Source organism: Eurypyga helias, unplaced genomic scaffold (genome assembly GCF_000690775.1).
Source record: "Eurypyga helias isolate BGI_N326 unplaced genomic scaffold, ASM69077v1 scaffold1850, whole genome shotgun sequence".
In the NCBI taxonomy this organism is placed as follows: domain Eukaryota; kingdom Metazoa; phylum Chordata; class Aves; order Eurypygiformes; family Eurypygidae; genus Eurypyga; species Eurypyga helias.
This window is the reverse complement of record NW_010226067.1, coordinates 56,932-70,454: the sequence shown is the minus strand read 5'-3', so window position 1 is coordinate 70,454 and position 13,523 is coordinate 56,932. Positions and strand designations below refer to the sequence as shown.

Below are 13,523 nucleotides of genomic sequence, written 5' to 3'. Positions count from 1 at the left end.
GCATTCCTGTCAAACTCAACCCCCTGTTCTTTCTTATAATGTAAAGCTGTCATTTGTACTAACGTGGTTACACCCATATGAAGGCCAGCAGCAAACGTAATGCACAAGAAGTTTCTCTTCTCTTTTGAAGTGTGGAATGTCCTGGCAGAATATACTGCGGACTGCCAAGAGAGTTGAGCTGTGTGAAACTTCTTATTGCGTCTGTTACTGGGGAGCCTTTTACAAGGTTCAATTCAAAAGTAGGGTTTGAATTAGGGTTGAGGGAATGATAAAGTTGAGGGGTCTGGTGGGGATAAAAGGAGCTGCCAAAGGAAAGTGTGAGAGAGCAGGAGAACTAGACTGTGAAAAACTTCTTGTCTGGGCTGTGACAGGAGCACCTTGTCCAAGGTTTGGATAAGGAAAATGAGAGCTGTCAAGACAGCTGGCATATAAGAAATTTTTTATCTAGGCCTTGATGAGGTGACAATGGTAAGGTTTGGCTAAAAAATAAGGTTGGGGTTATAGGTTAGAACTGAGAGAAAAAGAAAGCTGAAGGGTCTAGTTGGAGCAGGAATTCAAGAGTAGGATACAAGGAAAGCGACTGCCGAGGGAAAGTGTCTGTCCATGGACTGCCAGGGGAACAAGGCTGTGAGGAGTTTTTTGTGTTTTGCTTGTTTTGATGTGTTGGATTTTTTCCTGGGTCATCAGCATGTTGTTTTCTAAGGTTCACTCCAAAATTTCAGGTTAGGCTTGATGGAAGGAGGGTGCAAGTAAAGAGAGTGCTCACAGGAAAGCTGGGTTCTGGGAAATTTTTTTTTGAAGTCATGCCAGGGTAGTTTTTTGTCTAAGGTGGTGAGGGTGAGAAATAAGCATTTCTATCTAAAGATTATTTTTATATCACTTCTGATTGCTCAATTAAATTGCAGGCATCTCTGTTAAAATACTCCAGTAGGTCCTGTGACAACCGGTGTCAATACTGTGGCATCTTTCCAGGTTTTTGAGCTCTTCAGCAAACTGGTTTCATCACGGAAGTATTTATTTTAGAACTTGTTTTGGTCAGAATAGTCAACTCATCATCTTGCCATTTCCCTCCTGTAAACCACAACGGGAGGAGCTATTCGCATGCACATCTCTCTCACATGTGCTCCCAGTTCAGGAAGGCTAGTGCTATTGGCTATTAATATGTCATTTGAAGCAAAATGACAGATGTTTTTCCTCTGTGCCGACCGTGGGTTTATATTATACCATAGCAGGGACATCTAGTTATCTGTTGTTTTCAGAATACTGTATATGGAAGCCTTGCTCATGTAAGAAGCAAATATTGGTGCTGTAGTAACCCTGTGAGTAGAAGGTAACCTTTGTCTCCAGAAGAACAGCTGTTTCCAAAAGTTTTCTGACAATGAACAAAAAAAATCTGCAACAATTAATAAGAGTTTTATTCTATTTCTGCATGAGGAAAACTGACCAAATTTAAATAATTTAGCTTCAAGTTTGTATTTTTGCAAAACCCTACAGTCTCTATAAAAATTTAATTTCTTGGGCTGTTTGTGGTATACATAATTTGCCCCAAGTGCAGCCTTCCGTATCTCAGTAACTGGTAGGGAGAAATCTGTGTGGAAGTGTCAGGAAAAGAATATGGTAATTAGGAAGTCCTAATGGTGCTTTCTAGCAAAAGCAACAGAGGAGCCTTCATTAATCACTACTAATACAAAGTATTTCCTCTACCAAAGGAAAAAAAATGAGACATTACCAAGAAAGTTCTAAATCTTTGCATGTGGCTCCACTGGAATAAATTAGTCTGTTGCTCAAATAAAACACCAGGATGTGTTTTTGTTAACAGAGAGACCACAGCAACAACATTGGACATACCTAATAACCCCAAGAGTGGTTCTGCACAAGAAATTTATTTCCTCTTTCAGAAGAGAACATCCGAGCGTAACAGCCCTGCCTTTAAAAGCCAGGGTTTTCTTGTTTGTTCTCTTCTATGATCCCATTCTATGCTCAGAAGTATTAGACTTTCTTCACTTCTTACAGATAAATTTCCACCTTAGATTATCCAGCTGTATTGGGGCAATACAAGAAGAAAGGTGTGTGTATCTTACATAATACAGAGAGACTAACTTGGTGGCCAGTGGCACTGCAATAGGTAAACTGCACTCACTTGGAGTTCTGTTTTCTCAGCGTTGCTAACTACCAAAGGCGGAAGAAAGCCCCCAATATAGAAAACTGAATTAGCTCTTACTACTATCAAAGTTTAGTTTAATAGCCCAGTACTTACAGAATTACGCATTCAGAGGAATACCCCTAAGAAAATTGACAGCTGGTACCTTGTTGTTTATGCAGTTTGGTGCAAGAGTAGGATCTGTAACAGTTGTACTTGGCTGTAGAACAATGTATATTTTTACTGCATTTCTTTTTATTCTGTGTAGTCTAATTGCAGTCACATTCTGTATTTATTCTAAATTGTGTTTTGAAAAACAAATACAGTAATGCTCTCTTGAAGTTTCAAACAATAGATCTTATTCCTGTATTTATCTTAGATTATAGAACCAGTCACTAAAAATTGCCTGAAAGTTTCAACGTGTTCTCTTTCTGAATGTGTCTTAGTGCTGCAGAATTGTTTGTAAAAAAGATACGATAATTTGGAGCAAAAAAAAAAAAAGTTTTTTTCCTCAATTATACATTCAGTTAACTGCACAGAATGTGTCTTAGTGCTGCAGAATTGTTTGTAAAAAAGATACGATAATTTGGAGCAAAAAAAAAGTTCTTTTTTCCTCGATTATACATTCAGTCAACTGCACATTTTTGCCATTGCTCCCACTTAAGCTAACTTGTTACTTTCATTTGTCAAGTTGATCCGTTAACAGTGTGGAGTGCTCAGCTTACAACTGCTCAGACTTAACTGGGAGCATATAACCAAAGAGCTAATAAAATTCAACTTTACAAACCTGCTGCTTACAGTGTAATGTGTCTGAGAATGAAAATGAAAATAGGATTAGGTAGGGAATTCATTTTTTTAGCTGTGATCAATGTGATTAATTGTGAAGCTGAATTTATATTTATTAGATGTAGAGCTGATAGTAATGCTTAATAATGAGTGATAGTAATACCTGAAAAAATGAAGCATAGTGGTGTGTAAAACCTAAATAAATGTAGCTAATTGTTTGATTTTTCAGCATCTACAGGGAATAAAGAAATAATTTCCCATATCAGTCAGCATGGAGGCAAATGGCCATACTGGTTTAAAAAAATGGGTAAGTTACACACAATATTTTCAGTTTATTTATAAACCTTTTACTTTTTTTCCTTTCTAACTGTATTTGTATTTCCGTTTAGAAAATCTTCATAAACTTGGGAACTACACCTTGAAACTGCAAGTAGTATTGAATGAAAGTAATGCAGACACCTATGCAGGAAGGCCCCTACCATCTAAAATATTTAAATTTACTATTATAGGTAAGAATTCCAGTCATGCCAATTATCTTTTAGTGTTTCTGTTGTATATTAAAATTATTCATGTTTTAGTTGAGAGGTAAAATAGTAGCATTTGCATGTCAAATATGAAGTCTTAGGGGAAAAAAAAAATTTCTAATAGGTCTTGATCTCACCTGTAATGTGTTGGCTCTGCTATACAGTCAGTTCTGATTCCATCAACACTTCACTTTTTGTAAAAACCTTTTCTTGATACAAACTTTTTTAGATGTCCTTAAAAAAATAAGCTTTAACTTAATTAGAATCATTCTTTTTCCTCATGCCATTGGCATAAATATTCTTTCATAGAACTCATGTTCATTAGGCCAATTTTCATGCATAAACCACAAACTCATTCAAACACATGCTGTGCATTTAAAATGTGCATGTTGAGATCCAAGTTGGGTTTGTGGTTTTTTTTTTTTTTTAATTAAAAGAATAATCATATGCAAAACTAAGTTCTCATTCAGTTATGGGTATGTATCTTTGTATTAACCATCATAAAATACTTACTGGAATAGCAGAATAGAAATAATACTGTTAAATATGTCTGATGTTGCTCTCTTGCCATACACTCTGGTGTTTATGTATGGGGCCTAAAATAGTATGTGACTGATTATATCTTCTCAAGAAAATTCATGGAGTCCAACTATAATGACACTGTTGAAGACTAATATATATAATGTACCATTCCATCCTGTTTCTGGTACAGCCTTGCTAGTCCTGTTTCTCATCCCCTAAGATGTTAATTTCATTTCCAAATTTATTTGTGACCATTGTTCTGTTAGTAGCTGGTTATTTTTTGTTTATAAGCCTTTCATTGAAGAAGTTTTATTTCTTTTTGCTAAAAAGACTTCATTTCCAGGGAAAATAGGCATATATTTATGAAAAAGGGTAAAGCTGTATACTAGTTTGAAGTTCCTCTTTCTGTCCAGAATTATGAAATACAATTAGTTTTTCACTGTATTTTAATTTAATGGAGGTTGGACTAGGTCATCTCCAGAGGTCCCTTCCAACCCTGACCATTCTGTGATTTTGTGAAAGCATTTGACAGATTACCTTCCCTAAGTCTCATATTTTAAAATACAAAGGAGTGATATGTTATTGGTAAATGAGATTTCATAGGATTTAAAAAAAAAGTACTTGCAATTCTGTATGATCATAATTCATGTTAAAGAAAATCCTTAGTTATTTACTTGCTAAATACATGCTAATTATGGATTATACATTCCCTACTCTGTCTTATCACCAAGACCCATCCTTTTATGTAAGTGTGCTTGTATATAGTAATGAAAAAAATTGTGCCCCACATATACATTAGAAGAACCAGATCTTCTCCTCGTCTCTGGCTCTCAGTCTCTAGTTCAAAAGGAAAAGTTTTGTTTAGCCCTTTTGCCATGCTGTGACTTTGCCTTTTTATGAAGTAGCAAAATACAAGACTGTTTACCTCAGTATTTACCAGCAAAATGGACCTTCAGGAATCCCAGGCCCCTGAGACAGTGGAAGGTCTGGAACAAGGAAGATATACTCTTGATGGAAGAGGATCAGGTCAGGGAATACTTAAGCAAACAGGTCGTACATAAGTTCATAGGCTGTGATGGGGTGCACACGTGAGTCAGAGAGAGCTGGCTGATGTAATTGTGAGGCCACTTTCAGTAACTGAATAATCATGGCAGTTGGGAGAACTGCCTGATGATTGGAGGAAAACAAATGTCACTCCTATCTTTAAAAAGGGCAAGAAGGAGGACTCATGGAACTACGGGTCAATCAGCTTCATCTCAATCCATGATAAGGTGATGGAGCAACTAATCCTCAAAACCATTTCCAGGCACATGAAGCACAAGATGATCACCACGAGTAGTTAGCATGAATTCACTAAGGAGAAGTCATGCTTGACCAACTTGATAACTTTCTAAGATGCAATGACTAGCTTGGTAGATGAGGGGTGAGCAGCAGATCATAGAATCGTTTGGATTGGAAGAGACGTTAAAGATCTCAAAGCCCCTGCCATGGGCAGGGACACCCTCCAGGTGTCCAAAGGTTGCTCAAAGCCTCATCCAGCCTGGCCTTGAAGACATCCAGGGATGGGACATCCACAGCTTCTCTGGGCAGCCTGTTCCAGTGCCTCACCACCCTCTCTGTGAAGAACTTCTTCCTGATATCCAATCTAAATCTCCCCACTTTCAATTTAAACCCATTACCCCTTGTCCTGTCACTACAGGCCCTTGTAAAAAGTTCCCCCCAGCTTCCTTGTAGCCCCTTCAGGTACTGGAAGGCTGCTATAAGGTCTCCCCGGAGCCTTCTCTTCTCCAGGCTGAACCAGCCCAACTCTCTCAGCCTGTCCCCATAGCAGAGGTGCTCCAGCCCTCTGAGCATCTTTGTGGCCTCCTCTGGACTCGCTCCAACTGGTCAATATCCTTCTGATGTTGAGGGCTCACCAGCCGGACACAACACTCCAGGTGGGGTCTCACAAGAGCAGTGTAGTGGGGGAGAGTCCCCTCCCTTGGCCTGCTGGCCACACTTCTGATACAGCCTGATACAGATGTTGTCTAGTAAGGCTTTCAGCACTGTCTCCCATAAGATCCTCAGAGAAGCTGATGAAGTATAGGCTGGATGAGCAGAAAGTGATGTGGATTGACAGTTGGCAGAATATCCGGACTCAGAGAATGATGATCAATAGCATGAAGTCTAGTTGGAGGCTATTGATCCCAGGGGTCAATAGGGTTAATAGTGGGTCTGATTCTGTTTAACATCTTCATTAATAATATGTATGTTGGGACACAGTGTACCTCAGTAAGTTTGCTGATGATACAAAACTGGGAAGAGTGGCTGATACACCAGAGTTGTGCTGCCATCCAGTGGGACCTCCGCAGGCTTGGAGAAATGGGCTGACAGGAACCTTATGAAGTTCAACAAGGGGAAGTGCAAAGTCCTGCACCTGAGAAAGAACAGCCCCATGCACCAGTACAGGCTGGAGCCTCACTGACTGTAAAGCAGCTTTGCACAAAGGGACCTGGGGGTGGTGGTGGACAACGGGGTGAACATGAGCGAGCAATGTGCCCTTGCGGCAAAGAAGGGCAGCAGCATTTCAGCTACGTCAGGAGTAGTGTTGCCAGCAGGTTGAGAGAGGTGATCCTCCTTCTCTGCTCTGCACTGGTGAGGCCACAACTGGAGTTCTGGGTCCAGTTCTGGGCACATTACAACACAGACATGGACATACTGGAGAGAGTCCAGCACAGGGCAATGAAGACGAAGGATTGGAGTATCACTTATATAAAGAAAACCTGGGAGAACTGATGGACATCAGCCGAGAGAAGAGACAATTCATGGGGAACTTACCAATGTCTATAAATAGCTGAAGGGAGGCTGTAAAAAAGACAGAACCAGGCTCTTTTCACTGTTGCCCAGACAGGACCAGAGGCATGGGCACACACTGAAACACAGGAGATTCCCTCTGAACATCCCTTTTTCACTGTGAGGGTGATTGAACACTGGCATAGGTTGCCCAAGAGGTTGCAGTCTCCTTTCTTGGGGGTATTCAGAAGGTGTCTGGACAAGTTCCTGGGCACCTGACTGTAGGTGGCCCTGCTTTTGAGCCAAGGGGGTTGGACAAGATGCCTTCCAGAGAATCCTTCCAACCTCAACCATTCTGTGAACTTTACATACAGGATGGGGAGGAGAGAAGACAAAAAAATGCTACTTTTTTTGCATTTAATATTAAAATGGATATTTGCATCACACAGAAAGTAGAGCTAGCATCTGTTTCTATAAGATCAAGAAAAAACACATGCTTTCCATAGCCTCCTGTTTTTTCCACAAACTAGAAGCTTTGAATGCAAACCCTTTAGGCAGAAGAGTTCTTTGTAGCATATTCTTCTAAAAGCTTCTGCAGAAGTATTATTGACAGAATAGAAAGAGACATGTATGATAATACAGAAAAAGTGTTTAGTGTTACTTGAAAAGAGTAATTATTTAAACATATGTCTGAAAATCTGGCATTGAAGTCTCGATCTTCTGTGATCACGTCTGTAGTACCAAGAAAAAAAATAGAACAGCACCAAAACCCCACAAACCTCTTTCTCTGAATGAATACATAAATGAACCTTGTCTGTTCCTTCATCTCTGTTTATCAAAGCAAAAAGAGAATCTTTAAGGTTGCAAAGTTGCATTCTCTATTTTAAAAATTCTTTTCCATACTATTGTGGCTTTCCCCAGCGTGGCAGCTTTCAATAAAAGGTTCCTTCAGCGATAACAACTGAAATGAACAAATCTCAGAAAGGAGTATATGCTCTAAAAATCTAATGAACTTAATAGTTTGATACTTTAACACAGGAGGTACCAAAACAACTTCTGCTATCTGTTGCTACTTTTTTATCTAGCTGAAAATAATTTGACATTTTTAAAAATAAATACTTGAAATATTCGTTTTTCCAGACTGAAAATATTAGTGTTTTGTGTTGTCTTAGAGGAAGCCATAAATCCTCACACTCGTTCCAAAATATAACATTTGTGTGACTTTTTATGTATATAAATTCTAAAAATCCCGAAAAGAAGAATGAAAATCTAAATTGAAATCAACTACTTTTTGGTTTGAGAAACAAATTTTATTTCTTTTAACAGCAGGTTGTTGCTCAGTGTTTACAGTTCTTGGTAAGCTAAAAGATCATAAATGCCAGTTAAATTTTAACTTCCTAAATTAATCTGTAAGTTTTGTGGTTTTAATTCAGACACATTCTTTTAGTAGTTATTTGCTTTGACAGTGCAGAAGTTCTTTTACTCTTATATTGTCAGATCATTTTAAAGTGTTTATCATTCACTTGTAAATAAAATTGTGAACAGTAAAAGGGTGAGGTCTTTTTGTTGTTGTCGTAACTGTAATAGTAATTTTGGCCAATGCAAAGTAACATTTTCCCTGTCCCTGTGATTTTCACATCACCTGTGGAAAAGAAGGTCCCTGATAATCAATCACACCTGTAGATAGTGAAAGAAGTTACTAATTTGAGTCCAAAATAATTTGATAGGATATTTACCTGCCATTTGGCTCAAGACTGTATTGCTTCTTTTTTCAAAGACCACTTGGCCAAGGCAGTTTGATTCCACAAAACGTTACTGTGATATATAGGCTCCCATTTGTTTGGCTGTGTTCGGTCTCATCTTCTAGTGCCTAAACACAGGGCCAGATTTCATAGGAAGGTTTTGCTCAGGTGTCTTTTTCAAATGCTCAGCATTACACATCTTTATCTCTGAAATCTGGGACAGATGTAGAACAAAAAATACTTTGTTGAATGAATGATTTTAACAGAAATAAAGCAATTAAATGTTTAATAAAATCTGTCCCCAAGGAACTTTCCCACTTTTGGGTGCTTTATTGATATTCTAAGTACTTTGGAAGTTTTGGCTGCCCTGTTGTGTTTCTTACAACACAGTCTACTGCTATTACGTTTGAACTATTGTTTTTATATTAGTGTAGGTTAAAAAAAGATGATCAATCAATAAACCATGATTTTGGTTACAATGGTATTCTGAACAGCCTGTTTACTTTGAGGCTGAAAACCACTTGACTTAATTTCACCCTTAATTAAGAAAAAGCCAATGAACACACATAATTCATTCTAAAAATGTATTCTTTTCTCTTAGAGGGCAAACCAGAGAAATTTTCAGTGGGTCTTTTGGAGCTTCCTTTTCGAATTGGAGTGCCTTTTAATATTCCTTTGGAATTACAGGATGAATTTGGTCATGCAACACAGTTGACAACTGACATTAAACCAATTCTTGAAGCTAGGTAACTCTTTTGGTGGTTTTGGTTTGGTTTTGTTTGGGGGTTTTTTGTCCTTTTTTCATCTGATGCTAATTAGTAATTCTTTGGGTTTTGTCTGAGTGATATACTGGACACTTTTCACATAAATTAACTGGCATTTTTGCTTTTATTTCCATAACAATATCTGAAGGTATCTTGTATATCAAAACACTGTGTTTATTTTAAAATTGATTCTATTTTCTGTGTATTTTTCCAGTGGACTGACGTTGCAGTACGAAGAAATAACTGCAGGAACAAAGTGCATCATTAAGGGTGTCACTGCTAAAGGCTGTATAAATAGTTGCCAGGGCAAGGTAAGCTAATGAATTTAAACTTGAAGTTTAAAAAAAAAAAAAAAAATCAACACCACAGAGCAAATAATTTTTGTGAAAGATGGACTGTCACATGGTGTTATCTAAGTTTGGTCTACAGTAATGACTACAGGTATTTCTTGGGATATTTTCAAGTGATCTATTATGCAAAGCATAACAGTCTTTCCCACAGCAGCACTTTGTTAGCTGATGGGATTGTGGGTGTGTGGTACAGTGTACCCAGCATGCTAAATCATCTGTCTTAGTTTAAACTGGTGATGAAATTGTTTTAGGCCAAATAATCCTGGTGAATCCTGGTGACTTTTGCACTGAAATAGCATAGGAAATCACTGAAATCTTTCATTCATGTAATTGAGGTGATGAGTATGAACAGTTAATATATGTGGTAACTGCTCAAGCTTCTCTAGACATTCCCATATTGCTGGTTTCACTTCTGTAACAAATATGTATCATTCAAATCCAAGTTGTTACTGATGGATTCTCAGCATCTAGTCAAGCTGTGAATTTACTGTAAAAACAAAAACATATTTTATATGCTAAAAATGTGGTTTTTTTTGTTGTAAACCAGATATTAATGCTTCTGATAAATATCTATTAAAAAGTTAAAAAAAAAATCATGTATATGGCATATTCACACAGTATTCTAACCAGGTCCTCCTTTCATTTAGTCTTGCAATCTAGCATAGTGAAGGCAAAGCTAGGAACTGAGATAGCTGAAGATACCTCATTATACTGTTGGTATTGTTGCTTAGAAAAAAGCAAATAATGTTGTGGGTGGAAAGGTGTGTAAAGAGAAGAGGGAGCATGTACCTGCTTATGGAAAACTGGAGGGTGTTGAATGTAATAAGTTTAGTAGGTAAAGATTTTAAGGTGAAGGGCAAGTATAATGACAGTAGAGGTGGATTATGGGAAATATTATGGAATTGTGTGTAGGAGCAAAAGTCCCAGTCTGTAGCAAGACATAAATATGGTGAGGAGCAAGACCAAGAGTCATTTAAGGAACTTGCAATACAGAAATAATACCATACCATACCATAACAATGGAAAAGAAGGGGTGTTATTTTCTCATGTTGCCTAATTGCATAAAATGTCAGAGACAATACAGGAACTGGCACTGAATGGAGCAGTTCTAATTTATGGGAAAAAGGACCACTTAAGATGGCAATGAAAAATATTGGCAAAAAGCAGGATGCTGGGACAACAGAGTAAGAACAACAGATAATTTCAAAACATAAATACAGTGTAATTTTCAGTGTTTAAAATGGGAAGCAGAGAAGGGCATAGGAGAAATTTACAGCATGTTAAAAGTTGATTTTGAAATGTTAGCAGAACAGCTGAAGTATCTCAGAGAAACAGCTAGTAATAGGATTCTGGAAAGAATTTAGGAGGAGAAATCAAACAAAAAGAAAGCAATGGAGATCATGAAAAAAATGGAAGTTAATGTTTTTTGGAGAAAGAAGTAAGGAAAAAAAATGTTGAAGGAATAATCATGCCAAATGGAGAGGGCAGACTTGATTGAGATAGGAAATACAGAATATCACGGTTGTCAATGAAGGAAGATCTGATAGAGAAGACAGAGAAAGCAGACTTCATTTACTTCTGTAGTTATTGATTTGATTCCACCTAAACCAGTCAAGGTGGAGAAATGTATGTTTTGATTGTGGGTGAAATCAAAAATAAAATTTTAAGACAAGTGTGTAAGCAATATCAAGAAGACTGCTTCCTTATAGGATTTAGAATACAGTCAGGAGTGAGTGAAGAAGGGAGTTTTAAAAAAGGAAAATAGTATTTCTTTATTCTTCTTTTCTATTTTAAAGTACTGCAGTATAGAATCATAGAATGGTTAGGGTTGGAAGGGACCTTAAAGATCATCTAATTCCAACCCCTCTGCCATGGGCAGGGACACCTTCCACTAGACCAGGTTGCTCAAAGCCTCATCCAGCCGGGCCTTGAACACTTCCAGGGATGGGGCATCCACAGCTTCTCTGGGCAACCTGTTCCAGTGCCTCACCACCCTCTCTGTGAAGAATTTCTTCCTGATATCTAATCTAAACCTCCCTGTTTTCAATTGGTACCCATTACCCCTTGTCCTATCACTACAGGCCCTTGTAAAAAGTCCTCTCCCAGTACCCTTGTAGGCCCCTTCAGGCACTGGAAAGCTGCAATGAGGTCTCCTCGGAGCCTCCTCTTCTCCAGGCTGAACCAGCCCAATTCTTGCAGCCTTTCATCATAGGAGATGTGCTCCAGCCCTCTGAGCATCTTTGTGGCCTCCTCTGGACTCACTCCAAGTGGTCAATATCCTTCTGATATTGGGGGTTCCACAGCTGGACGCAGAACTCCATGTAGCTGGAGTAGAAGCAGAATTGAAAGCAAAATGACAGTAGATAACAACCATCATGAAGGGTAAGGGAAAAGGGCTTCCCTAGAGGACACAGATCTTGAAAGATTGAAAGGAATTCATTTAAAGATGTAAACAGATTAATTAGAGGCAGATAATAGTGCACTATGAAGTGAAAAATTACTGTTGTAGGGAAGGGGGAGCATAGGAGTGTCTAGTGCATGAATATGAAGCTTGATTGAATGAACTGCTGAAGAATTCAACTTAGTAATATAAGTCAGCTTCATACCAGTTTTCTATGTTTTTATTTCCTACCTTATTTTTCCCTTCTTTTCCTTCCCCTTTTTTTTTTCTCAGTCCCTCAACGTTTAACTTCAGTATATTTTGCCTTCCCTTTTTCTTGCGATTCACCATGTGGTGTAATGGGGCTCCAGCTGCTCTGTGCTGCTTGGCTTGCAGGCAGACCAGTATGGCTGGCTAACTGGTCAGAGCTGGAGAGTTTTTATGCACTTCAGTGGCCAACCATCAGCTGGGGAGCTCATGTGTTTGGTGTGACTGCAGTCGTGATGCCCCTGCCCGGGTCTCATGGCACTTTATGCTTCTCTTGCTCACAGATCAGAATAATTGCTTTATCTGATCTACAAGGTGTTAATGTTGCACATACCATGTCAGTCATGGGAAGGGCATAAGCCAAGAACAGGAAACTAAACCTTTCCAGAAGCAGCATTTCTGAATGTGTGAAAATTACAATTCATAAATTGCAACTAAATATTCTCAAATATCAAATATATAAAATAAGATATTCACATATCTGCAGTGCAACCAGGTTTTTTTAATTTGGAGCTTTTAAGATTATTGATTATACTGCTTCGTTCTCTGATTTTAATGTGAAAATCAGTTTTAGTAATGCAGTTCCAAAGCAGTTGTTTTTCTTATGGTCTTACTCAAAGATGAGATGGATAGTAATTGTGGTGCCTTGCTTCAAGCAGTTAGCTAATGAATAAACACAGAATTTACACACCCTTTCTTTAAAACTACTTTTTTTTTTGAGCTGATTTGTTTTTTTCACCCCCACTAAAACAAGCCTCTAAGCAGGAAAACACAAGTTATGATAGCTGCTTTTAGTGGCTTCAGAACCATGCAATTTAACATGCAAATCCTGGATTGAATGTGTCTGGGAGTAATAACATGAACAAGACAGGTATTTGGGGGTTTTTTTTGTACAGGAAAAAGAAATCTTGATTTATGTAGCAGTGGAAGAAAATGTGATAGACTTTTGAAATTTATGTATGTATGAATTGACATGACTATTTGAGATAATTTATGATCTACTTTTATTTAAGTCTAATATTTAAAATATTCTTTTCGTTAGAACTTTAATCTGAAAGTTACTCTTCCTGGTTTGAAAGAAGACACAAAAATCTGTAAAATAAGATTGCAGCCTGGTAAGTATCCTTAAAATTTTTAGTGCATTTCTGTGAACCTCTATTCTGACACTATTAATAAAGTATTTCTTCTCCCAAGAAGGTAAAATATCTGGTGAGGCATAAGAAACGATATTCTAGCTCATCAAGTGATGACTGAAACTAAATGAAGCTAAGGGCAT

At 37.9% G+C, this 13,523-nt stretch overlaps 1 protein-coding gene across 1 annotated transcript in view; it reads left to right on the top strand.

Annotated features, from left to right (window-relative positions):
• SMCHD1 (structural maintenance of chromosomes flexible hinge domain containing 1) overlaps positions 1–13,523 on the top strand; it is a 64,595-nt gene that overhangs the window by 13,963 nt on the left and 37,109 nt on the right. The window contains exons 16-20 of the mRNA XM_010151270.1: positions 3,156–3,233; positions 3,316–3,435; positions 9,088–9,232; positions 9,465–9,561; positions 13,290–13,362. Of these exons, the coding sequence (XP_010149572.1) occupies positions 3,156–3,233; positions 3,316–3,435; positions 9,088–9,232; positions 9,465–9,561; positions 13,290–13,362 (513 nt within the window). The remainder of the gene's footprint in view (positions 1–3,155; positions 3,234–3,315; positions 3,436–9,087; positions 9,233–9,464; positions 9,562–13,289; positions 13,363–13,523) is intronic.